At 31.1% G+C, this 27,710-nt stretch overlaps 1 protein-coding gene across 3 annotated transcripts; it reads left to right on the top strand.

The window, feature by feature from the left end:
* The first annotated feature begins 7,125 nt into the window (after window positions 1-7,125).
* Window positions 7,126-15,650, top strand: LOC118045883 (uncharacterized). 3 transcript variants are annotated; one of them, XM_073405279.1, is made up of 14 exons: window positions 7,126-7,302; window positions 8,010-8,109; window positions 8,227-8,354; window positions 8,455-8,608; window positions 8,746-8,855; window positions 8,983-9,066; window positions 9,146-9,194; window positions 9,291-9,382; window positions 9,794-9,929; window positions 10,184-10,266; window positions 10,362-11,650; window positions 13,692-13,769; window positions 13,855-14,819; window positions 14,933-15,650. In XM_073405279.1, exons 2-13 carry the CDS (start codon window positions 8,017-8,019, stop codon window positions 14,406-14,408), a joined length of 2,850 nt encoding a protein of 949 aa, XP_073261380.1. In that variant the 5' UTR covers window positions 7,126-7,302; window positions 8,010-8,016; the 3' UTR covers window positions 14,409-14,819; window positions 14,933-15,650. The 3 variants fall into 3 exon arrangements, with proteins under 3 accessions (XP_073261380.1, XP_034910519.1, XP_034910518.1); XM_035054628.2 differs by having other exon boundaries at window positions 7,127-7,302; window positions 10,187-10,266; window positions 13,662-13,769; XM_035054627.2 differs by having other exon boundaries at window positions 7,128-7,302; window positions 13,662-13,769.
* The last annotated feature ends 12,060 nt before the right edge of the window (window positions 15,651-27,710 follow it).

The raw sequence follows: 27,710 nt of genomic DNA, 5'->3' as shown, positions 1-27,710 counted from the left end.
GCAAGGGTTGTTACATTAGCTATAAGAACTAGTTAATTTTTTTTTTAATAATGGGCTAATACTAGAACTTTATTATTGTTATTTTGTTCTAGTATTTTAAGATATTGTTTCCATTTTATTTAGTATTAAATGGATTTAAATTTATTATCGAGGGCAAATAGTATTCATTTATAAGAATGATATTTTTATAGATCCGGTAATTATACAAATGGTTTGTATATACCTGCATTTAAAATGCCTAGGTTAAATATAAACTTAAATAAAATTGAAATACAAATTAGAATACATATAAAGAAACTTTGATGAATCGAGATGGTTAATATTTGACTATCAAGGATTATCTAAAAGGGAATGAGATTCTCTACACCTTTTAGAAAACTGCATCAAGATAAAATATATATTCTTAAGGCTAGAATATTAGATGTGTTTGCCTGAACCTTAAGAAACATAAAGTTTAGAACAATGAGATAAAGACCTCTCATGGAAGTTGTGAATGCCATGTTGCTCATGATTGATGAGCCTATCAATTACCTGGAAGAAGTATATGATATTTACTCCAATAAATGACTTGAAGCTATGGACTTTATATACTAACCAAGTTTGGAACTTAGTTGATCCACCTAATGGGATAAAACCTAATGGATATAGGTGACTTTTTAAGAGAAATACTAACATGAAAGACAATGTATAAATGTATAATACAAGTTTTAAGGAGTAGAAATATCCAATTTTGATGGTATAATCAATAGATTTGAATTCATAAAAAAAAAAGGATAAATCTTATGTTTATAAAAGGTTAATGAGATTTATGTCATTTTCCTAATATTATATGTAGATGGCATATTATTGTTAAGATATGACATATCTTTACTTTAATCAGTAAGTTTTTGGTTATCCAAGAATTTCTCCATAAAAAATTAGAAGAAAAAACCTATATATTAGATATAAAGATCTAAAAAGATAGATCTAAAAAGTTACTTAGATTGTTTCAATTCATACATATAAACTAAATGCTAAAATAATTTAGTATGGAAAAATCTAAGATTGGATTCTTATCTATTTTGCATGAAATACCTCCCTTTAAATACATGTTCTAAGACATAGATTGAAAGAGATATAATGGAAATGATATCCTATACTTGGCTACGTACGTAATCCATCAATGAAGAAGATAAACAAGAAGCTCAAAACTACTTGAATTAAGATTTTTTCAATGAAATGTTGGAAAAAAAATAAAAATTAGTCAATATATGTTTTACTCTAAATGGTAATGCCCTGAGTTGAAATAGTTCCAAACAAGAAAGCACAATTAATTCTACAACTGCATAAGAATACACCGTCATGTTTGAGGAAATAAAAAGGTTATTTGGATTAAGAAGTTGATGATTGGTTCCTAGAATGGTTCCTACTATTATTGGTTTAGTTGCCCTGTATTGTGATAATAATAAAGGTCATTACATAAGTAAAGGAACCAAGGTCTCATCAATGATCTAAACAAGTACTTAAAAAATTCTATTTGATTTGATAAATCAATGAAATGAAAAATGTAAAGATAAATTGAGTATCCACCAAAGACAAATGCAGAAGCATTAATGCTATATGGAGCAATATGGTATTAGAAATATTAATGATTGGTTTTAGTGGAAGTGAGGGATTGTTAGTTTAATATGCCATGTAGTCAATCGGTTAGCTACACGTGGCATTATTATATTGATGTAAATACATATTTATTATTAATAAAAGCTTAATTTATGTTTAATATTAATATAATATTAGATTAATGAATCTAAAGTAAAGATAAAGTCTATGGAATAAAAGCTTTACAAAGAAAATTATAAAGTTGTTATAATTATAAGATTATTGTTGCATCAAATCATTATTTCTAAAATGTTCATAGTTGATGCTCTCTTAAATACTGTAAACTCATTAAAGTCGCAAAGACTAATATATATTATGTTCTTTCTTTTATAAAAAGAAGTAGTTATTCTCATAAGGTAAGGTATAAGGGATACCTAGAATTAATATATAGATGCTTGTCATAAGACATGTACACTAAATTGACCCGTATGAGAATTTTATATGGAAAGATCACGTATGTCTATCGAAAGGCTCACGTGATGGTCATGTAAGTGGTTTTTAGACTTGAGATCACTAAATTATCACATATATAAAAATGTTATGTTTTGATCCTGTTATATATTATCTTAATTAAGGTAACAAAAGGGTAGACATTGGGTATAACATGAACTATATAAATGTACTTGAGTGATCAATAGATGGTTTATCATCCTATGTGAATTAGAGAAAATGTTTCATCTGTTCTTAAATAGCATTGACTGAGAAGTTATGGGTCAATATAGAATGAGATTTGAAAATGGTCTTAAATCTTATTAAAAAAATCAATGACTATTATGTAGAGAATAAATATGATTTAACATGGTGGACATACTGTTACGATGTCGTGGTTGCACAAATTAATTACCCTAACTTAAAGCACAACACATAAGATAATATAAAGCAAGCAAGGGGTCGATCCCTCGAGGAAGGTCTAGTTCAGATTTTTATGCTATATGACATGTAATTTGTGAGGTTTGGAGGTAATATAGGCTAAAGTAAAAGTAAACAAAAAGAAGCAATCAATGCTAAATCAAAGAAAATTGATATTTATTAAGAAAAACAAACATTGGTCGCAAGTAAGCATCAACCTATGAAAATCAGAACTGATCACTGAAATGCAATGCCAATTTATACTCTGAATATTTATCTTTTCTTATGCTGATTAGTTAACAAATCCATTATATAACTAATCCTAACCATCAAACAACCACAGTGTCTGCACTAGTAATTTAATTGAATGACAACCTTAAGAACTGGATAAATTGATTAATCTTGACAACATGATTGTTAGTAGTCTATGTTTGATTTATTCGAATGTTCTCTCTAAGGTTAATAACATAGATCAGCCACAATTATTAAACTTAGTTACTTCACAAGTTCATATACCACAACTCCAATTTTGATATCAAATTTAGCAATAGATTGTCTACAATAATAACTTTGAGTCCGCTCTAGTAATTAAAATAAACAATCATAAAAAAAATAAGCATAGGAGAACAAACATATTCATCATATAAACTAAAAAGAAAAAGGTAAAAACTTCTTTAGAAAAAGTTCTAGTATGATATTCATCAATGTCTAGAAAGTGACAAGAGCATTTGTTAATCCAAATGGTATTACTCTAAACTTGTAATGGCTTTTATAAGTTCTAAATATAGTCTTCTCAATGTCTTCTTCATTCATTCTTAGTTGAGGCAACCAAACCTCAAGTCTAAATTGGAGAAGAATATGAAATCATGAAATTCATTTAGGAGATCATCAATGAGAAGAATAAAGAACTTGTTTCTATAGTTAAATTATTGAGTTGCTTGTAATCTATCTAAAATCTCTAAGTGTTATCTTTTTTTTTTTACTAGTAGTGCTAGTGAAGCAAATAGATTAACATTATGTTGGATTATTCTATTCACGAGCATCTCTATAACCAATTTCTTTATCTCACTATTTTGAATAAATGAGCTCTTATAAGGTTTGATGTAGGGTAAGCAAAAAAACCAATAAACTGATTAAACCGAGAAAACCAGAAAAAAATAACCGAATTAACCGATTAAAAAATCACAAAAAAATTCCGGTTCGGTTTCAGTTTCTAAAGTCTAAAACCGATTGAACCGAACCGAACCAGTTCAACCAGCCAGCACTTAAAAAAAAACAACTATAAATACAATGTTTTCTAACCCTAAAATCACATTCAACCATCAGCCGCGCCCCTTCTCTACAGATCTCTTCTCCCTTTTACTCTCACTTTACTCCCTTCTCTGCATATCTCTCCCTTTACTTTCACTTTAGTCTCTAAGCAATGAAGCCCCTTTGAAAGTTACTCCCTTCTCTGCATATCATCAACCATTAGTCGCTTTATCAAATCTTGTTTTAATTTTTCTCCATTTACTCTTTAGTCTCTGCTTTGATTTCCTTTACTCTCCTTTGTTTTGATTTCCCCCCCTTTGCTCTTTGTAAACCTAAAGTTATATGCGATAAAGCAAATGATATCATTGAGATACTAAGATGAAACATCACTTTAACAAGTTTCAAGGAATTATTAATGAGTTACCTGCAATGGGTATTAACTTTGATGATGAAATACATGGATTATGACTTCTTGAAAGTTTACGAAACTATTTAGAATGTCACTGTCTAACTCAGATGTTTTAAATGAGGAGATGAGAAGAAAGACATCGGGTTCGTCTTCCCAGTCACTAATTATTGGTTTGAACCGGTTTGGAAGGGAAAAAAATTGAACTGAACCGAACCGAAATTAATCGGTTTGAACCAATTTTCGGTTCAGTTCAAATTTTTTAAAAAAAATTGGTTTGGTTGTTCATTTTGGTTCAAAATCGGACTGAACCGGAAATGCTCAGCCCTAGTTTGATGTTCATACGATATGGACTTAACTTTAATGGAATTTTATAATCAAACCTTTTAAAAGAGGGTAATGTATTTGGTTCCTCAAATACTCCTATAAATTCCTTTAACAATACCTTAATCTCCACAACTTTCACCAGTTTCTTCACTTTTTTAGCTATTTCCAAGGAAAAAAATTGACCCACTAGTCTAAAAAATACATTATTAAAGCTCTTATGCATCTTTTCTATATAGTCATCATTTGTAATCCTACTTCTTTAATTATCCTTCTTAATTCAATCATCTCACCCTCTTTCCTAAAAGACAATTTCAAATCATTAAATCAAATAATATTGAATAATATACTCTTAAACAATCCACTCCCAAACTACATCTCATTGTCTAACTTAAGTATCCTTAGACCATCTTTGAATTCATAACCTTGCATAAATTAGGTAAATCTAGGATTTTATGCATCACATAGCATAACATTTCTATTTACCACTGTTACTACCAATACAATAATCTTTCTAATAATAACATCCAATTCTTTAATCAGATACTCATTGATAAAACTATAAGCATTGCTACTATTATTAGGATTATAAGATCATTTCCTTGACAACTACCTTTAGTCTTAATAGTGTTGTAAGCATAAATATTAGCTATAACATGTAATGATACCCTAAACTTCTTAATCTTGCTACTCTTTTTTTCCTTACTTTCCAATCCTTCTTTAACTTCCATAAAATTCTAGTTACCATCCTTCATTCTTTCTCATATGCATGCCATTACTACTACATTAATATTCTGGCATATACTAATCTTTATATTGAAAACATTGTCTTAGTCTTTTTTTCCCCGCTCAAATAAGTTATTAAAAGATGAAAGTTATTGAAACTATTGACATAAATAAAATAAGACTTGTTGTTAAAGGATTCAAATAATAAGAAGATGTGGACTATTTAACACTATTTAATTATGTCCATAATAACTTTTATATGAACATCAATAGCCACCACAACCATTAACGAGCTTAAAATTCATAAAATGGATATAAAAATAACTTTTTTTTTAGTTTAACGTGGGTGTCCGGGCTAGTTTGTGTGCACCTCGACTAATCTCACGGGCCCTGAAATTAACGATCATGTAAACCTCCAGTGGTCATCATATGAGCAACTCCAAGGCTCGAACCCGAGACCACAGATGGAGCAAACCTCTTGGTTTCAAGTTTTTATCACTGGGCCACCACCTAGATGGTTATATAAAAATAACTTTATTAAATGGTGACCTTGACAAAGAGATTCATATAAAATAACCCAATGGGTTTGTTGTTAAGGGATAAGAAAAAAAATCTATAAGTTTGTTAAGTCATTTTATGATTTGAAAAAAGCACCTAAATATTAACCCGAACTAGGTTATGCTATCAAATGATTTATAATCAATCAAATTGATAAATGTGTTTATGTAAAAGACACATATAAAGGTGATGTCATTATATGTCTCTTTATAAATAATTTGTTAATTTTAGACATCAATAATTACATGATCAAATATTAGAAAAAAAATATTAACTAATAAGTTTGATATAAAAGACTTTGAGTATTACAGATGTTATACTAATAATAAAAATTAACAAGATAAATGATGGATTTGTATTATCCCAATCTTATTATATTGAGAAAATTTTTGACAAATTTTCTAAAATAATAACAACATTGTTAAAACACTAATATACATAAGTGTATATCTGTCCAAAAATAAAGGTGAAAGAATACACTAATTAAAACATTCTCAGATGATTGAGAGCCTGTTGTCTGTTATGAACTATACAGGACTAGATATTGCTTATTTGATTAACAAATTGAGTAGGTTTACCAATAATCTAAGTATGAATAATTGAAAAGCAATAAATATTGTAATCAAATATTTGATAAACACCTTGGACTATGAATTATACTATACTAGTCATCTGATGGTATTAGAAAGGTATAATGATGCAAATCAGATATTTAACCTTAAAGATTTAAAATTTACTAGAGGGTATGACTTTATCCTTAATGGAGTAGCCGTGTCTTGAAAATTTTCTAAATAAACATGTATCATAAAATTCATGATGAAATTATAGTTTTGTTGCTCATAATAAAATTATAATGACTTTGAAATTTCTTAGAATATATAGATCGAATTCAATATGAACAATTTGTGTCTTCGTAATGCTCATTTGGGGTTGCGGTTTAATATTATTTTTACTAAAATTTGATTTTTTCTTATTTTAAATTATTTTTTAAATGTTTTTAGATTATTTAGATTTATTAATATTAAAAATAAATTTTAAAAAAATAAAAAAATATTATTTTAATATATTTTTAAATAAAAAATATTTTTTTAAAAAACTATTAAAACAATCTCATATACCTCCTTTTATTGAATAATTAAAAAAAAGCTCAAAGTAGCTTGAATAATCTAATAACCGGATCTCAAATCTACGTGCTTAGTCGCATACAAGTTAATAACTACTGTTTGGTATGAACATGGTATATGAACCACAAGGGCATCAACATTCATCCGTCCATCAACAACAAAATCACCACACCACACGCCAATCCGTCCGTCCGTTCGTTTATCCATAAATAAAAAAATAAAATAAAATAAAAACACGGACACTCACCTACACACACTCTTGTTTGTGGCTTTCACTTTTATCCAAAGGTCGCCCACTCTCTCTCTCTCCCTCTCCCTCACACACACAAACTCAAAGCACAGATTCCTTGCTCCACTTCTGCTTTTCTCTTCCTCACTGTTAAGCCTCTCTCCATCCTCTATTCCCGTGCCGTACCTCAAAACAAAGTAATCACTCTCTTCTCCTCTTTTGTTTTTTTTCTTCATTTCTTTGGCCGACCTGAACTCTATCTCTAATTATTTAAGATCCAACCTTTGTTGACTCTTTTTCTTAATAATAATAGTAGTAGTCTAGATCGTTAAATCTGAAAGGAAAAGTAGTATCTACAAATTGAGAAATCCGTCTCTTGCTTTACACATCTTGAAATTAAATTCTGATTTTTCGGATCCTGATTCGGGTTTGGATGTACAAATGTATGATTTTTGTTAGATTGATTAGTTTCAATTTTTATTTTTTACAAAAGTTGATATGCTGTTTTTTATGTAGTTCTTCTTCTTGCTGATGACCTTGTTGCTCAGTGAAAAGGAAGTGTTTTCTTTTTCATCAGTTGCATGATTTGATTAGATTTAATTGAATTTATGAGGATTTTACTTCATAACACTCCGTTTGGTTGCTGAGAAAACCCAGGAAATTGAAAAGATTATCTTTTTTTTTTTTTTTTTTGATACTGAGGTGTGTAGAAGCCATTTTATATGCTTTAACTAGTATAAACTGTGAGAGTTGGTAGAGTTGAGTGGATTTTTTGAAAAACAATTTATGGGTCTTTGGAAATCTTGTTGATGGCATGATTATAGACGGGGGATCCAATTCAAGGGGGATTCTTTTTAAATTATATTTTATGAAGATATGTTTAATGTTGGTGAGTTTTCTCCAGGGCAATCATGAGCGACAAGGGAGAGAAGACATGCCCATTGTGTGCTGAGGAGATGGATTTGACGGATCAGCAATTGAAGCCATGCAAATGTGGTTATGAGGTTTAAGCTCCGAAATCTTACTTTGTTGTTAATTTTTGTGCGGGAAGGCGCTGTCAACTTTTCCACTTTTTTATTATATTTTGTTCACATCTGTTTTCTTCTCTCTTATTATCACAGATCTGTGTTTGGTGCTGGAACCACATTATGGAAATGGCTGGCAAGGATAATTCTGATGGTCGATGCCCAGCTTGTCGTATACCATACGACAAAGAAAAGATAGTGGGGATGGCAGCAAACTGTGAAAGGTTATCATCATGCTTACTTTGCAGTTTCCTTTCTTTTATGCAAATACCATTTGATGAGTTGTTGATGTTCATAATTCACCATGCATTCTTTGCTATGCAGGCTAGTGGCTGAAATGAATTCAGAGCGAAAACTGAAGTCCCATAAAGGGAAGCCAAAAATATCTGAAGGGAGGATGCATCTAAGCAATGTTAGAGTCATTCAACGGAATCTAGTGTATATAATTGGATTACCTCTCAATATTGCAGATGAATCCGTGAGTATTCTTGCATATCTTTGTGCAACTCATTGCAATTTCAAAATAGATATAATCCTGTTGTACTTATTCTTAAATTTAAGTTGCTCTTTTTTATATATCTCTAGAGTCTAAGGTGTATTTTTGCTATCTATCAGCTTCTTCAGCGAAGAGAATATTTTGGCCAATATGGAAAGGTTCTGAAGGTGTCTATTTCTCGAACCGCAACAGGGGCGATTCAACATTCTGCAAACAACAGCTGTTGTGTGTAAGCTCAATGGCCTTTTTTTGTCAAATGTCCTGTCCCTCCCCCACAATCCTAATTGGGGATTCTGTCATATTGTAGCTATTTGATATTTTGTAGTGTTAAAATGGTACCTTTTTTCACTTGTTAGGTATATAACATATGGAAAAGAGGAGGAAGCAGTTCGTTGTATTCAATCAGTGCACAGTTTTGTCTTAGATGGTAGATCCTTGAGGTAAGCATATCTTATTCTTCTTCTGCGTGTTACTTTTTATGTTGACAATCTGATGATTAATAAGAGTTTTCCTATACAGGGCATGCTTTGGAACGACAAAATATTGCCATGCATGGCTGAAAAATATGGTAAGCACACACAAAAGGTTCTTCCTTTATGAGTCTGTATACCAAAGAACTGAGATTCTTATGTTATCTCTGTGATCAATACTTCTATTGGTCCAGCCTTGCAGCATTCCAGACTGTTTATATTTGCATGATTTTGGCTCCGAAGAAGATAGTTTTACAAAAGATGATTTAGTTTCAGCCTTCACAAGGTATTGCTATCTGGTCTTTCATTTTGAATCACGATCCTTTTTAATTTGCTTAAAGGATGTGCACTAAAGCTACACAATGTAATGATAAGATAATGCTGTCTTTCACTTTGCTCCTGTCCATTGTGAATGTCTTTAATAACAATAATACAAGGGTAGCAAAAGTTTTCTGTTTTCTTTTTACACCTTATATGTAATCATCTAGCATGCTTTAATATCTTTTTTTTCTTTTTTTTCTTTTTTGGGGGCGGGGAGGGTTCGAAGGGATCCTGACAGGGTCTCCCCCTGTTCTTCAGTTTTCCATCTCTCTTACATTAAATATGTTGCTTTAGAAGACTTGCCTGATACTGTTGGTTCCTCTGCTATTCATATATTCCTCTATCTTACTTAAATTACCTCATTATGGTTTTAAAGGAGTAGAGTACAACAAATTATTGGTGCTACAAATAATTTGCATCGGCGTTCAGGAAATGTTTTGCCACCCCCAGCAGATGAGTGCACTGATAGGAACATATCATTGACAGCCAAACATGATTCCAAAACTTCTAACGTAAGGCTTCACATTATACATTGCCTTCTTGGAAAATTTGGTTATTTTTGGTGATGCGTTTGGGGACTATATATTCTTGTAGGACTGATAATTATATTCTATAATCTGATGTTATCATTAAGAAGTTAAAAATAGGGAATGATCTCCAGTTCAGTAAAGTTCAAATAAATGAAATCTACAAACCATATTGTATTACTGTATTTTACTCCTCCAGTGTGCTCACTAATTGAAATATCCTGACTACTGCTTTCCAGCAGAATATAATGAACTGGGATAGCAGTTCATATGCGGAAAGTGGCGCTGGAAGATCCAATACTCTACATGGGGCAGCTTCATGGTATGATATCTGTTTGTTATGTGGCATCCTGAATTTTATCTTATGATATGTGGCATTGAGAATTTTATTATATTCCATTTAATGTCTTTTATCAGGGTGACACGTGTCGCTGGCAGTTTGCCACCAGTTACAAGTTTTTCATCGTCAAGTGGAACTCCCAATCATAAACCTGAAACATCACATGGTCCCTGTGCTCTTGCATCAGAAGTTGTGAGCACCAAAAGTTCTGGTGACATAAAAAGAACCATACTTGAAGGAAGCTGTGAAGTGAATCCTGCCAATTTAACATTGATTGACCATTTACCTTGTTCTCCAGCATCTCAGGACAGTGCTGGGGATACTGCATTGCCATCAGCTGGAACAAGCCCTTCAAAACTCACCAAACCATCCTGCATTACCAGTCTGGATGAGGATGGAAATTTTCATTCGGATGGGGATCTTCAGGGGCTATGTTCTGGGTTATTGTCAATTTGCACTGATGGTAACCTTAAGGATGAGTACCGTGAACCTGTTACTACAGAAATTTCGAATTCTATTCATAAACTGCCCAAAAGTCAAGTCTCACAACAATTTGTGAGTGAGCCACTTAGCGAGTCTTCATTCTCGCCAACACTGAAAGAATGTGCTATTGTTGAGGATTTACTCTGTTTTGATGATCAGGAAGTTCAGGACTTTGGAAGCATCCATAATCAACCACCCATATCATCCTCACCTTCTTCAAAACAGCATTTGGAACAGTCCTGGCAGCAAGGCAAGATTCATCATTGCACTGTTGATGTACAACCAAGCATTCTTCCCCCTAAGCATGATGAGGTTGCTTTTCCATTCAGATCTGGCAACACAGTTTTGTCTAATGGATTGCATGGCAGACAAGCTAATGGCCTTACTGAGTGGGATAGATCTTCTAACCATTCTAGTGTCTTGTTAGAGGTAGGATCAGGGAAGTGCTTGGAAGAACATGGTAATGTGCCCAGTGGTGACTGTAAACTTGATCAAGATACAGATGAGAGCAGCATTATCTCAAATATTTTATCAATGGATTCTGGTGTGTGGGAAGATTCATTGACATCACCTCAGAATTTAGTTAAGTTCCTGGCTGATAATGATACACAACAAAGTTCCCTCAAAATACCATGCATGCGAAAACCACAGGAGAGTAGTCAATCGAGGTTCTCATTTGCCAGGCAGGATGGTTTCTCCAATCATTTGTCTAATTTTGAACATTCTTTTGAAAATGCAACAAAAAAATCTCCCGTCTCAAATCATATTATTGAAAACAAGGAACCATGGATGGACCATTACCGTAGTATCTCTTCAAATATTACTTCTGTGGAATCAAATGGTTTTCTCAGCAAGCATCCTTTTACATCTTCTAGCTTTTCTGGTGAGTGCCACCTCATTTGATATGATGCTTCTTCCTATTTCTTGTAAAGCTGTTCTTTTCATGTTACTGGATGTACTACAGTTACCCAGTGCAGTATTGTTGCTGTCTTGCTATGCTCCTTGTGCTTATTCTCGTAATTTTTTACCACATGTTTTTCCTTCCATTCTCTTATACTAGGATAATCCTTTTTTTTTTAATACATGATATGATTCATGATACAGAAGGCTTGTTTTTTCTGTATGTATTTGTGAATAATGCTCTGAGTGCAGAAAACCATCTATGACGAAGAGTAATGCTAGGGACACTTCTAAATTCTGTTGCTGTCAGCTGTCTTGCTTCGGCCCTTGTGCTTATTCTTGTTAATTTTTACCAAATGTTTTTCTTGCCATTATCTTATACTAGGATAAATCTTTTTTTCTTTCAATATATGATATTTTTATGATACAGAAGGCTTATAATTTCTGTATGTTTGTGTGAATACTGCTCTGAGTGCAGAAAACCATCTATGATGAAGAGTAATGCTAGGGATACTTCTAAATTCTCTTACTAAATGATGTGTTGTTTTCTTATTGGCCATTCTTGCTAAAGAAATAGGATATGGTTCTGTCATTTACGAAAGTTTTTTTAAAATTAATATTTTTGTCATTCACTTGTAGGTTAGTTAATTATTCAGTAAGAGATGCATTAAAAAACTGTTTAGTATCTCTAGCATTATTTGTATGTTAACACGTTTTAATTAATTTCCTAGAATAACAGGGAATCTGATTTTTTATTAGATGTGAAATGATGATGCATCTCCTTTTTATTGGAAATTTTATCATGTATTCAAAGTTTGAAAGCATTCACATGAGTTACTTTCTTTCCATTTTTCTTTTCTATTCTATTCTTTTCTCATTTTTCTTTTGATTGAGGGGAGGATTTTAGCTTAAGCTGTTCTCTAGTGATAAGGTGTTGCTACCAGTTAGGCGATGACTGTCCTGGCCCACAACTGTTTTGGAAGTAGGTAAATAAATTTGATTGGTGATAGGGACATGTAGAGAACTGGAATGTTCTCTACCTTATCAACAGGTAAGATGGTTCCTGGTTTGAGTATGTATTTTCAAAATAACATCCAACTCTTTTTAAAGGGATAGAGTGCCTTCTGGACTATTAACTTCTAGACAATCTTTGAAGTTGGGAGGATGAAATTGCTATCTAGCCTTTATTAGGGGTGGTGTGTTCTCCATTCGCGCCACTGTGGGAGGCATGCCTATGATTTTGAAGAAACATGGAATTGGTTTCTGGGCTCTGTTCTTTAGGAGATCTTCTGAATGTTTTAATAGATTAAAGAGTAACTTCTGATATCTAAGATTTTTTATGGTTATGACAACATGGCCATTGAGGCTGACATGATATGGTGGCTTCTGTTTCATACTAGTTGAGGATATTCTATGAAAGGAAATGCCTTTCAAGATTAATCTCGCTCCCTATGTTTCTGTTCTTTTTGCAAGGCTACATCTTTGCTTGGTAACAATTTTGGTAGGGTAGGTGTGTTGTCAGTTTCTTTTTCAGATTTTGAGATGCTGATTAATTTTAGAGACATGGGCTATTGAAGGTAAAATTCTGACATGTGAGAATGGTGTCCTTTAGATTGAACATGCAATTCCACCGATCTTTAGAGAGTCAGAGCTGGAGTTGACAAAGTGACCCTCAGTACAGTTACTCTAGTTGTTATGAACATTGTGGAAAGTTATCTTGGAAGGTTTTCCATGTAGTTTTTATTTATCTTTGGAAATGCCAAAATGCCTAGCTTCTCATATCTTGTTCCATCAGTTATGTGAAGTTTTCTTAGCATTTTATGACAAATTAAAATAAATAAAAACCCTCTTAGTAATTTTATGAACTGTGATTTCCCTTGAATTCCAATCACATGTTTCGCAGAGACTGGGATGATAACATCTATTATTTTGGTAATCTTATGAATCCTCTTAACTATTCTCCTAACTTTTTTCATACTGCACTGCACGAACAGTTTCCAAAACTTCCACTTCTTCCCCTCCAGGATTCTCGGTGCCAAGCAGAGCTGTGCCTCCAGGCTTTCTTACTCAAGAGGCAGTACACTATGATTTTGACCGTTCTGGTTTGTGATTTATAATTTATAATGGTTTATTCCTTTTTGTCTTCTCTCTCTTTATTGAATTCTAATATTTCTTCTCTTTCTTCAGCAAATCATTTTCTACAAAACTCTGCTCCACTATCTAGGAATATTGGCATCTCCGGGGATGTTGAATTTATTGATCCTGCAATAATGGAAGTTGGCAAAGGATTTCTGTCAGCAAGGCTGAGTAATCCAGGCTTTGATGCAAAACCAGCTTTCCCCCCCCAGTTTAGTCCTTTTGATCATGATTCAGAGCTTCAAATGCTGATGCGGCAATCAATTTCTGCTCAGCAGAACCCCAGGCTGTCGGATCACTTAAGGAATAGATTCTCTCCACCAGATGATGCTTACACCATTTCACCTATGTTTCTTGGTCAATCTCCACCCAACAAATCATCGTCATTTACACAATTGACAGCTCAACAGCTTAGAAATATGCACATGTCAAATGGCAGTTTGGGTGGTGGTTGGAATGAGGTAAAAAACATTAGTGATCCTTCCATGCCAGAATTCCTGGGAAATGGAGGGTTGGGATTTAGCAAATTTGTTCCTAGCTATGAGGATTTGAAGTATCAAATGTCTGGTTCCAGCAATCTATACAACAGAGGATTTGCAATGTGATATCTGTGGAATTGGAATTGCTCCTTAATACTTGAATGGGCTGATGAACATAACAGAGTGATTGATTTGGTGGCTTCTAAGGTGCCCTTAGATGAATATACTATGGTTTGGATTTATAGTCTCGTTGCATATTGGTGGTTGGCAACCCTAATCCGGTGCATTCTTCGCCCCCTCTCATTAACAGGAACTTTTTATCTTCTATCAGAGCGATTGAAAAGGCAGTTTGTCATCATGGAAGAATTAAATGTGTGCTGCAAGAGATTACTGTGCTGTTAGTGGTGTACTTATAGGACTGAGATAGCTCTTGGCTTCACTGTGTGGTACATTTGAGCTGAATGGTGGTTCCATTTAATGCAGTTGCATGTTCATTCCATGCATTATTGACGTCAATCTTTTCTACATGAAGAGAAGGTGAATGGCAAAAGACCTCTAGTGTGCTTGTGTATTCAATTTCCCTTCTCAGAAAATAAATATACATTGAATACTAGATGATGTTCATGTTCTACTTGTCTTTCTATTTGCAGGTTAGCTGGGAGAAGAACACTGTTTTTAGCCATGCACATTTTGGCAGCTTTGTAGACAAGGAGTGAGAGTCTGCCATGCTCACCCATTGCATGAAGAGTGAAGGTATTTGGTAGTTGCACCTCGTTAAGTTATGCTCACGATCTTAACCAATAGGCCCAAAGCTAGAGTTCAAATGGAAAACCAAGGCTTCCTATAGATAATAGAAAAACGAAGGTCGTCCTCTCCTCCTATCCTTGCTCTTTGCTTTATGAGAGAGGAAAATACGAGAAGCCATTCTCAACAGTGTATATCTTGGTTTTTTTTTTTTTTTTTTTTTTTTTTTTTCAATATTGATTTTTTAAGCACACAGCATATTTTGACGGAAATGAACAAATGTTTTGAGTTGTTTCCAAGAGATTGTCGTCAAATATTGCTCTTAGTTTCACATTCTACTCCCCATTTAAATTCATTTACACTTTGGTTAATGGCAGATGGAGAGTCCACGGGTGTTTGGAATGTAGCTCAAGGCCACGAACCTGCTACTCGTGTTCCAATCCTCAACTCCGAAGTCCAACTTATTTAAAATAATTTAATAATTGATTTATTTAGTTCAAATTCTTATCCAACTTTTTTAAACAAAATTATTCTTTAAAATAATTGATTTACTAACATCATTTTTACTAATCTACTCAAATTTGAATTCCTAGCATTTCTTAATAAAGTTGTTTTTCTAAACAATTGATTTGTTAACATTATTTTATTCCTTCAATTTTACTTATAATTATTAACTATCAATCCTATTAAAATTAAAACTTTAAATTGAGTACAACTGACATATTAAGAAGTCTTATTCCAATTGTATAAATAAAATTTAATGCAAGATAAAATTAGTAATCTCCAATTTCAAAGAAGAATAAAAAACAGAATTTGTGGTATATCATTAATTTGTGAGGAAGATTTAAGTTTGCTTCATTAATATTAATAACAAAATTCCTTATCCAAAAAATTAATAACAGAATTAACCGATTGTTGAGTGAGTCGTGCCGTATACGATTGCGCGAAATTGTTAATATTCGGAGTGATTCTATGTTTTGCCAAGAAACAATCCGGCCTTTATATTTAAATGATGAGAAGGGAATTGGTAAAATACTCTCTTTTTCGTGAAAATGCATCTGAAGCATTAATGAATCGTTTTATCGTCACCGACCGACGATAAGGAGATGTGGATGTTATATGGCCAACGAAGACTAAATTTTATGTTCTCATGTTCGAGGTGCACTGGAGGGAATAAAAAGTTTAGGATTAAAGGAGTTTATTTTTTTTCTTATGGTTTTAGATTTAAGATATAGTGGTTATTAATATGGTGGTTTATTGAAGATTTATATGGAATCGTTAACTTTAGGGAATCTTTGGGATTAGTCAGGTGCGTATAAGAATAACTTGAATATGTACGTTAAAAAAAACTAAATTTTATGGTTATTATAGTGATGTTTTTATTCGCTATTTTATATAATATTTTTTTTTAAAAAAAAGTTATAGATATAAAGAGATAAAAAATTACAAGAACTTAAATCATGTGAAAAAACAATGTTGGTACATTGAAAACCATAAAAGTTCTAGTTTTATTAGAAAATTATGGAAAAACTAGATGATTTTTTAAATATTTTTTTAATAATTTTATTTAAAGTGAGTTTCATCATAAACACACACAAAAAAATAAAAATCAGGTGCTTTTAAACTTTAAAGGCTAACCAATTTTTTTAATTTATATAAGATATCTATCATATACATAAATTAAAATTATATAATATGACTGTCTCTAACAAGATTTTTTTTCCAAAAAATTATCAGATACAATTATGTATGGCAAACCATTTTTTTTATATTATGAATCACTTTAAAAAAGTCTTTCTACCTTAAAATAACTTATTTGTTTATATATGTGTATCTTTATTCACATAATTTTTTATTTAATAAAAACTTGTCATGACTTGAAAGTGGATTAAAGTACAACAATCATGTTTGATATTTTTTATGGCAATTGTATTAAAAAAAATAAAAGAATAATTAATTTGAAAATTGTATAAAAAATTACTGCACATCCATGAGGAAAAGTTTTAATTTTATTTTTTTGCATATTAGTTTTTTTATATAATCATTCATAAAGTAAGGAGTTTTTATATATAATAATTCTAACCGGTATAATTATTATTTTTTATGATTTGATTTTTTTATATATATTTTATTTGTTTATAAGAATCATATTTGATAATTTGTTCTGTTTAATATTTATTTTTTCTTTTCTTAATTTAATCAGTTTTTTAAATTTTTTTTAATCACCTTAACTAAAAAGTTATAATGGTGTTTTAATTTGTGTGGCGTTATTGGATTTGAGGTAATTGCTGACTTATTTAATTTCAACTCTATGTTTGGATCTGAGTCTCCATATTATTTCGAGGCAATCTGCTATGTATATACGACGTTGCCCTATTGTAAGCCCTCCAAGGCCCCCCCCCCCCCACCCAAAAAAAAAAAGTACAAAAGAAGCAGACACCGAGAGAGAGAACCACCACTCATGCGTAGTCGTATTATATATAACTAGTTGAGGCGTGTAAAAGTGGCGCTCCCATGCCTTTCAACTCCAGTTACAGTACAGTCGCCATTAATCAATCTCAGCTAGAAACCTTGTTTGCTTTAAAGAAGGAGAGGAGGCTAACAGTGGCGAGTATCACGCGGTTTGACAACCCTACACAGACAGTGACCCTTCCATGAGACACCAGACCTGTAGTATTTACTACCCTAGCTAGGTCTACTAGAGCTTTCAACTTTTTATACCATTTGATGGATAAATGTGCGACCTTACCCTGTAGTATTGTGAAAAGATAAGGGTCGACGGAGGGAGGATGAGAGCCAGCTTTGAAGCAAATGCTGTTGTGCTTTGATCATTCATATCTGGTAAAACGCACAGTTGAAAAATGACAAATCGTTTCTCTTTAAAGATCCTAGTACCACTATAGACACTTTGACAGTGATAAAACTGTATAATATGTGTATCCTGCTTGGATTACGTGCATTGATATGCATTTACCTATTTATTTCTTCTTCTTAATATAAAGAATTTTAGATTTATGATAAAAGCTTAAGTACATATAAAAATAGTTTCTATTATGAAAAAAATATTAAATTCAGGTAACAAAAATATTTGTTCATGAGTTTTTAGGTTAATTAATGCTCTGAAATCTATATATCTTTATCTTAAGAGTTTTTCAGTTCTAACTTTTTACTCAGATGGTTCAGAGAATATTTATACCCCCTAATTCTTGTCGTTTTAAGAGAAGAGAAGGGCTGAAAAGTCTTTTCTTTCGACGACAATAATGAAAGACAAATATCTCTTACATATTATTAATGAGATAATAAATATGGTAGGTTTCTTAAGAGATATTGTATACATTTATGAGTACAGGTATGTCGATTTAGCATGTCTTTAATGCTTTTATTATAGAGGGTCGTCTACGATCAAACATATAACCTTAGAACTTGATAATTTTCAAGTTCTTTAAGTCTGACATGCTCGTCAGACCCATGTTACCTTAGACTTAGCTAATTGCCAAGCCCAAGATCTTTGAGTTTGTCATGCTCGTTAGACCCATGTTACCCCCAAGTACTTTGAGTTTGATATGCTCGTCAGACCCATGTTACCCCCAAGTACTTTGGATTTGATATGCTCGTTAGACCCACGTTACTTTGGATTTGGACGATTGTCAAGCCCAAGTACTTTGGGTTGGCATGTTCGTCAGACGCACATTACTTTGGGCTTAGCTAGTTGACAAGACCAAATCCTTTGGTTCTAGTTAGAGGTGAGCACAAAAACTGAGAAACCAATTAAACTAAAAAAACAAAAAAAAAATAACTAGAAAAACCGAACCATGAAAAAAAATTGATTAGAATATTTTCTAAAATTTTCAGTTTAGTTCGATTTTGATTTAATAAGCCTGAAACCGAAAAACCTCAACTTAATTGAATCGATTCAGTTAAAAAAATGGGTACTATAAATAAAAAAATGCTTTCTAAGTTTTTAACCCTAACACTAACATTACCTATCTAGCTGTCCTTACTCCTTAGCAAACAAGTTGCCCCTTCTCAACACTCACAAGTCACAACTCTCAATCTCTCACACTTTTAGCCTGATAAAAAATGATTTTCCATCCTCTAACAAAATCAAATTAATCAATCTTCATCTCCTGACTCTTGTTACTTGCAGGTAGTCTAGTAGACCTTCAATCTTAATCTTCAAATCTAACAAACCAACCACCTCCCTCTCTCACACGAGCATAACAGATGGCACACACCACACCTAACCTCCAGATTTAGCAAACCAACCACTTGCCTATCTCACACCCGACCTTAAATCTTGTCATACCATGTATGATTTTTTTTCTTGTCAATCTCTATTTTTATTTTTTTAATATATGTTTGTGTATTTCTTAAAGTGTTATATCCTTACCAAAAAATAGAGTTGGAGCTTAGATTGGTATAATTTTTATTTTTCTCGATGCTAATGTAATACCATTAGGATTCAATAATACTTCCTATAATCAATTGAAAGGTTACAGGTGGTTCTTTTTAAATAAATGGAAGATGTGAACCAGAGAGAAATAAGCAAATGATTTGTTATTTTGGTTGATTTGGGAATATGCCTAAATTTAACATAGGGGTGGTTTTTGGGTTTTGTGTTTATGAAGTTTATGGCTTTTTAAATCAAAAGTTTTGTTCTTTTGTTGTTTGAATGAATATCAAGGTTTGAATTTTATTTATGTATTTAATATCTTATGATACAAAGCAAGTTATGATATACAGTGAGCAAGTTGGTTTTCAATTGTGTGAATATTAGTTTGGATAACGTGATTTTAGGTTGAATCAGTAATGTGCTAGTTAGGTGTGTGGCTTTTGCTAGTGGTGATTAGAACTTTACATGATTTTCTGAAAACCTATTCTTTACTGGATAGAATTGCCGCGATGCAATTTTGTTAGTGTATGCTATAGCTAAAAACCCATCTTACATGCAGGTTTTTAAAGTTGATGCCTAGATTCTGTTGCAAATTTTTTAATTGTCTTGAACTTCTTCAGGTTCTCACATCATATCAAGTCAATTTTATTAGATGCATATTGGGGCTTATTTTGATTCATCTTGTTTTACTTTTTAGTCCTTGTCTTTTACTCCTTTGTGAAGTTATTGCATTCATTTATGGTATTCCCTGAACTTGTGAAGAGTTTTGTGTAATTTCATCTTTCTAACTTCGTGTCTTTGTTTTCAATGCTAAAAAGTTGTACTTATGTAGAGAATATGCTCAAAATCAGGAAGTTTTATTAAATCCTTTAAAAGCATTATTGTATAAATAAAATTGGTTGCTTTCAGTGGTTATATACAAGTTTGATTCATGTGTGGAAGAGTATTGATTGTACTTTAAGATTAATAACAAATGTGTATTAAGCTTGGAAAGGAAAATAGTTGTATTTCAAAAGAGTGTATTCATAAATTTGTAAAATGAGCAATTTTTTTTTTTTTTTTTTTTTTACTTTTGATATGCCTATTGAATATCTTGCAGAACTTGAATAATTGTTATAAATGTGGAATAAAATAATATTCATAACTCACTTCTTAAATATTGTTATGCTATTATATTTGTAGAACTTGAATAATTAGTTGAAATTTGGTAAGGATATACCACTCTTTTGCTTGTATATATTACATCAGGATGACTATGAGCATAAATTATCCATAATTATCATTTTTAGTATTCTTTAAACATATTTATTACTATTAGTTTCTTTGAATTTTAGTACCTTTAAGTCTCATATAAATTATGGTCATCAACATGTTTTCATTAGGTAATAATAGATGGAAAACCTTTAAATTCAAAATGCTTCATCCACTGGCATTGCAGCAACACCAACCAATTCTCCAACTTCAAAGACTAAACTAGAATCAACCACCGCAGGATCCACCGCAGGATATAATAGGTAAACAACCTCAACTCCTTACATCAAGGAAAAGAAATGTTGATGATAGAAAAAAGTAAAGAATTTGGGATCACTTTACAAAACTTGATGGTAATCCTAAAGCCCTTAGAGCTAAATGTAATTATTATGGAAAAAATTATGCATATCATACTATTTTTAATGGCACAAATAATATGTGGAGTCATTTAAAAGTGTGCAAAAAGTTTTCTTTTGTGGTTGATAGGAAACAAAAGGTTTTGGTATTAGAACCTAAGATAGAGAAAGGTGAATTGAGAGATCAAAATGTGAGAACTTTTGAGGCAATATGTTATAATTATGATGAATGTAGACAAACACTAGCAAAGATGGTTATAATTGATGAGTTACCTTTTTAATTTTATAGAGGGTTAGGAATTTAAATTGTTTACTAGGACCATGCAACCTAGATTTTATATTCCTTCTCGTTTCACTATTATGAAAGATTGTTTGGAACTCTATGTAGAAGGATAGATTGAGGTTAACTCTTAGGGGTCAATGATTGTGCTTAACAATAGATACATACACATTAATCCAAAATATTAACTATATGTGTTTAACAGCTCATTGGATTGATAATGAGTGGAATTTGCATAAAAAAATTCTTAATTTTTGTCAAGTTTCCAATCATATGAGTGGGATAATTGGTCAAGTTATTGATAATTATATGTTATAGTAGGGGATTGATAAAGTTTTGACTGTTACAGTAAATAATGCAAGCTCTAATAATGTGACTATTTTATTTTTGAAAAATGTGATGAAAGATTGGCCAACTAATATATTGTCAAATGAGCATTTGCATGTTAGATGTTATGCCCACATTGTAAACCTCATTGTGTATGATGACTTGAAATAGATTAATGTTTCAGTTGTTAAGATTCAAAATGTAATTAGGTTTGTGAGATCTTCACCTTTGTGGCAACTTGCATTTAAGAAGTGTGCAGAAAAGTTGTAAATAGAGTGTAAGAAATCATTATGTTTAGATGTTGCAACTCGATGGAATTCAACTTATCTTATGCTAGAAGCTACTGAAAAGTTTGAAAAGGTGTTTATGAGGTTAGGTGAAAATGAACCTAGGTATATGAGTTACTTTTTGGAGGTTGATTCAAAGGGGAATAGAAAAAGAAAAAAGAAAAAAGAAAAAAAAGGGGGCCACCTAGTTTAGGTGAAGTTTTTAAAGATCTTTTACATGGTTACATAATAATTTTCTAGCTCATTGTATGTCACATCACATTCTTTCTTTAATGAATTGATTTACATGCATACAAACTTGTTGCAATTGTGTAAAATAAAAATAATCTTTTAAGTGGAATGATGATGAATACGATGTTAAAGTTTGAGAAGTATTGGGGTTATGAAGTAAATCAGAATTTTTGTTATATATAACTAATGTCTTAGATCCACGTTTCAATTTGAAATATATGAAATTTTGTTTTGGTGACTTGTATGATTATGACAAAGCACAATTGCTAACAAATAAAATAAAATATACTTTGGTGAGCTTGTATGAGTTTTATTTGAAAGCTGATGAAGTGGTGGATAATAATAGGCATAAACAAGATGTTAATGCTATTGATGATATAGAGGTAGATGTCAACAGTTTGGCTCGATTCAAAAGGCATTTATAGGAGGAGGATAGTGTGAAAAATATAAATGAGGTTGAGAGGTATTTAGTTGATGATTGTAAGGATTCTAATGATAATAAGTTAGATATTTTAGGTTAGTAGAAGAGTAATGCTTCGAAATATAAGACACTTTCAAAGGTTGCATACCTTGTTATAGTTATTTCTATATCCACAGTGGCTTTTGAATCAACCTTTAGTACATGTGATTTTATACTCAATCAATTTTAAAGTTCTTTATCTCCATCAACAGTTCAAGCACTCATTTGTTGTCAAAATTGGTTACATCATAGACCAATTCCAACTAATATTAGAACCTTAATAAATGATTTTGAAACTTGCGAAAACCTTGAGTCAAGTAATTTTTTTTTTAAACTTACACCATTTATTTTGTGATTTATTAATTAAAGTGTTTGCAATCATCTAACATGTCTAATTTTTTATTTTGTAAAATTTGGTAGAAATTACATTTAGCAACAAATGATAATTAGTTCAAAAGTCAGTTTGATGGTAAAATACTATTTTTTAATTTTTATATCTTCTAACTTGATGAGTCTACTTTTCCATCAGGCCTTCATTGTAGGTATTAATTGTTTTTATCATTCTTATCGAGTATATTATTGATTTGTTAATTGGTGATTGTACCCTTAAAACAATATAAAAGTTCAAAATTTGTGTTTTTTAGGCATTAAACTTCTTATTTAATACTAGGCATTTGTCATGCACTTTGCTAGGATTATTTTTTTGATGCAATAAAAAAAGTGTTAAAACTGTGTAACAAAAAATAAATATATGCATCTACTAAAATAAATTTCAAAGCATATACATATAAAAAAATTTCTAAGCAATGTTTTTTTATCTAGTTAAGAGTGATGTCAATCTAATTTCAAGGTGACATCTTTTTTATATAATATTGAGTCAATGATATATTGTATCAACTCTAGTTAATCATTGAATTTATGATTCGGGTCATGAATACAACCACAATATACGCTTCCTCTCTATCACAAAAAAGAGTTTTTTTTTCGACCCTAGCTCGATTCAATCCGTCTATTTCCAATCATTTGTCTAATAAAAAATCTAAATTAGTTTTTGCAAATCACCAACGGGGTATTTGTCTCATACAATAAGAATCCTATACTAAGCTAATTTAAATCATAAAGTCAATTCTCAATTAAGATAACTATAAATATATTAAACTCGAAAACAAAAAACTAAAGTTATTAAATAAAAAACAAAGGATGAAAAAATTCGCCAAATAACAAGTCCACATTAATTGAAAGAAGAAAACACTGAGGCCAATTAATTTACTTCTTGCTATGATGGCATATGAACTACATATGCTATATTTGAGTACTTTTGTTCAAGAAATGTGATCAATCAAGTACTTCTATTAGATTTGTTATCAGAATGCTACATGAAAGTTAAATCTCTATTAGGTGGACTCAAGTTGATATTATTTTATTTTCTGTTTTTAAAAGAAAATAACATATGAAATATGATCAATCAAGTACTCAATGAAATCATAAACTTTATTACAATTTTGTTGACATCATAATTATATCTAATACAAATCGGGTACTATATCAGAAATAACTGTTATTTGTTTTTTAACATTTCATTAGGAAAATGGTAAAAAGAAAATCAATAAGACTAATTAATTATGTGAGTTGATATAATGATAAATTAAGTCATATATATAAGAAAAAATCATGAAGTAAAGGTACTTCATATGTCATTTATGTATGTTAATTTCTAGCACCTACATTCACGTGACATGGAGATAACTACTACATCAAGCATATTTATATTATTATTTTATCTATAAAACTAAATGGTATGGTGTTTTTAATATAGTCATACTAATATTCATCATCTCATATTTTACTATGAATTATAATAATGGAATTTTTTAATAATTTCAATTTAATCATCAAATTATTATTATTATTATTGCACAATTAAGCTCAAATTAGAGTCTAATTGCATTTTGTTGAGGGGTGAGGGTTGAATTGCAAGACAAGTTACTAAAATGCAATACATGAGAAACATTGGTGGCACGTTTAAATTTGTTGGTGAAATATATTTTCATCCCCCATATTTTTTTGCCATATGGTGACTAGTCCTTTGCATTTTTCAAATATTCATTTCGGTACTAAACTTTAATTTCATCATTTTTTAGTCCTTATAGGATGAGAGGAGAGACACAATCACCGGAATCCGGCCTATAAAAAGAATGACATTGTTTCAACAATTTCGGCCACCAAAACATTAGATTTTTGTTCCAAATAGTTCCATATGATGATGAGAGTTTGAATTAGGTGTTTAATTATCTTGAAAATGCCTCATAAAACAGATATGAGTTAAGGAAGAAATTGGGTTCTAGGTTGATTCTTGGTTTTGGACCCATTTTTTATGCCTTTGAAGTTTAATGATGGGTTGAACAAGGTTATCAATGTGTTTTCTAGATAGTTGAGGTTGAAAATTGACTTTTAAAGAATAAAAACTAGATTCCCTGATTTTCCGGCCTTCACAATAGTTTAATTTTTTTTAAGAGGAATCTAGGTATGCCAATAAAACAATGTGTCTTTTTTTTTTTTTTTTCAAAATTGAAGTAGGAAGGATAACATGTCGTATTATCTTACAAAAAAAATAAGGGGTTCATGTGCGAGCCCTTTACCAACACTATTAGAAATTCGCTTAATAGCAACGGAATCACCGACGAAATATTTCTGTCGGTAATTTAAGGTTGAAATTACCGACGGACTTTTTCCGTCTGTAATTCCGTTGGTAATTACCGACGGCTTAACACCGTCGGTACTTACCGACCGAATTACAAACGGAAAGTTCAGAATTAAGAAAAAAAGGGTGGGTCATTGACGTGGAGGTTTTGGCGGGTGATATTTTCAACAGAATCACCGACATATTCAAAACGGGTGACCCGTACGGGTGACAGGACCGATTCACCATCAACAATACCAATGAAATCAGCGAGGGATTTGAAAAGCAAGTCCGTGCGGTGACGTGTCTATCTTCTCGTTAGAATAGCCTACGGATACACCGACGGTTGAAACCTATCGGTGAATCCGTCAAAAAAAATTAATATATGGCCCCTCTGCCAACCCTCTCCTCCCCCATTTCTCATTTTTCTTCCTAATCCTAACTCTTCCCATTTGCAAATAACTAGCCCCCCCTCGCACCCAAACAAAATTCTTCCTCATCTCAGTACAACAAATTGTATTTCTTGAAGTTTTGTGGTCACAGCATCCGTGTTCTGATTTACCAACAGATTTTATCAATTTTTGTAAGTAATTCTATCTGTTTAAATTTTAACATTTAAATGTCAATTTTATTGTTGTTTTAGTATATATATTTTTGTTAGTAGATGTACGTGTTTTATTGTTATTCCAAAGATAATTTTAATGAAAAAAATATATTTTTTATCCATAATTTTATTTATTGTCTTTCCTATTAACATCTATTTTTATTATTATATAATTAAATAAAAAGTAGACCCTAAAATGTTTTTCTTGGACACACGCAGTAATATATCACTAATTATTATTAGTATTGCATTGTTCTTTTGCTATGGGATTTCAAAAATAGTTCATCAATCTACTAGTTTTAAATATTTTATTGGATCTCTCTACTATTCAAATTATTAGGACATAAAAATTGACGAATAATATTGCAATACATGGACTAAAATCAATATTTTTCTTACCAAAATTCCATTTCTCTATGTAAAATATGAAATAGTTTTTTACAAAAAAAAAATAAAAAATAACGTGCATGTGTATACGTTTTTTTTTTTTTTTTTGAAGATGGTTTTTTTTTCCCACTAGTTTTCATTTCTTAAATAGAAAAATATTTTTTAAAAAATCTATTTATCAATCTATAAATGGAAGTTTTTTTTTTTTTTTTTTTATAAAATTACTCACATATCTTTTCCTTATAATTATTTTTATATAAATTTATGATATTAGATAAGACATGTTCATAGGTGATGTTGTTCGGAAAAATGATTCATCACATGTCAATACTATTTGATATTTTACAGTAATAATAATAAGAATAATAACAATAACAATAAAATAGTTTCTATTAATCGATATACGAGTTATTTTAAAAACTTATTTTATGATATAATGTGAAGGTACGTAAGAAATAAATAAAAAAGTATGATAATTATAGCTACCAATCCTGTTTAGCAAGTTAAACCCTCCAAAATACATTATTGAAGTTAACATGATTTTTATAATTCTTCATTAACATAATTTTCCCTGTTTTATCAGAAATTAAGAAGAAGAAGAAGAAGAAGAAGAAGAAGAATGGGCAGGAGTGCACAGAGAGAAGGATTTACCGTAAAATCTCAAGACAAAAGGGAGTTTGTTCAAGAGAGAAAAGAGAGAGAAAAGGATAATTAAAGTTTGCGTTTGGAAGGCCGTATTTGATTATTATTATTTTTTTTATTTAAAATAAATTTTTTATTTATTTTTATAATCGTTTTAATATGCTAATATCAAAAATAATTTTTTTAAAAATAAAAAAATTTATTTTAATATATTTTTAAGCAAAAAACACTTTAAATCACCATCATTATTAAAATTCCAAACACATATCTGTTTGATAGTGTGATTACGGTTTTATTTAAAGTGTTTTTCGCTCAGAAATATAAAAATAATATTTTTTATTATTATTTTTTAAAAATTATTTTTAATATTATCATATTAAATTAATTTAGAAATACTGAAAAAATATTAATTTAAAATAAAATAAAATAAAATAAATTTTAAATATTTTTAAAAGTTTTTTAAAATGTTTTTTTTTTTTGGGTTGGAAAACTGGAATAATAAAAAGTGGATCTAACTAGTGCCGACTAGAATTATTTTGACTAGGTGAAAGGTACAATGAGCCTTACATAGACGAGAGTAGCAGAGGATTATAGCATAGAATAGACGACTATAGTCATGGAGTGACTGACCTCTTCTTTTTATCGCAGGCGTACTGTCCTGCTCCCACTGCAAAGCCGAGGAATCCGCATTTTTCTTCAAACTAGGCAGCCAGCCAGCCATTGAAACTGTTGTTATTGCTTTACTGCACCTGGCGTGCTAAGGCATAAACTCGCCCATCCGCACAC

This window comes from Populus alba, chromosome 16 (genome assembly GCF_005239225.2).
Source record: "Populus alba chromosome 16, ASM523922v2, whole genome shotgun sequence".
Classification (NCBI taxonomy): Eukaryota; Viridiplantae; Streptophyta; class Magnoliopsida; order Malpighiales; family Salicaceae; genus Populus; species Populus alba.
This window is presented reverse-complemented; position numbering and strand designations above follow the sequence as displayed.

Bases quoted from the DNA above. Each gene is read 5' to 3' on its own strand.
- LOC118045883 (XM_035054627.2), top strand. From the start codon at position 8,017: ATGAGCGACAAGGGAGAGAAGACATGCCCATTGTGTGCTGAGGAGATG. The intron at 8,110-8,226 runs GTTTAAGCTCCG...TTATTATCACAG, and splicing joins CATGCAAATGTGGTTATGAG to ATCTGTGTTTGGTGCTGGAA. The intron at 9,195-9,290 runs GTAAGCACACAC...CTATTGGTCCAG, and splicing joins ATGCATGGCTGAAAAATATG to CCTTGCAGCATTCCAGACTG.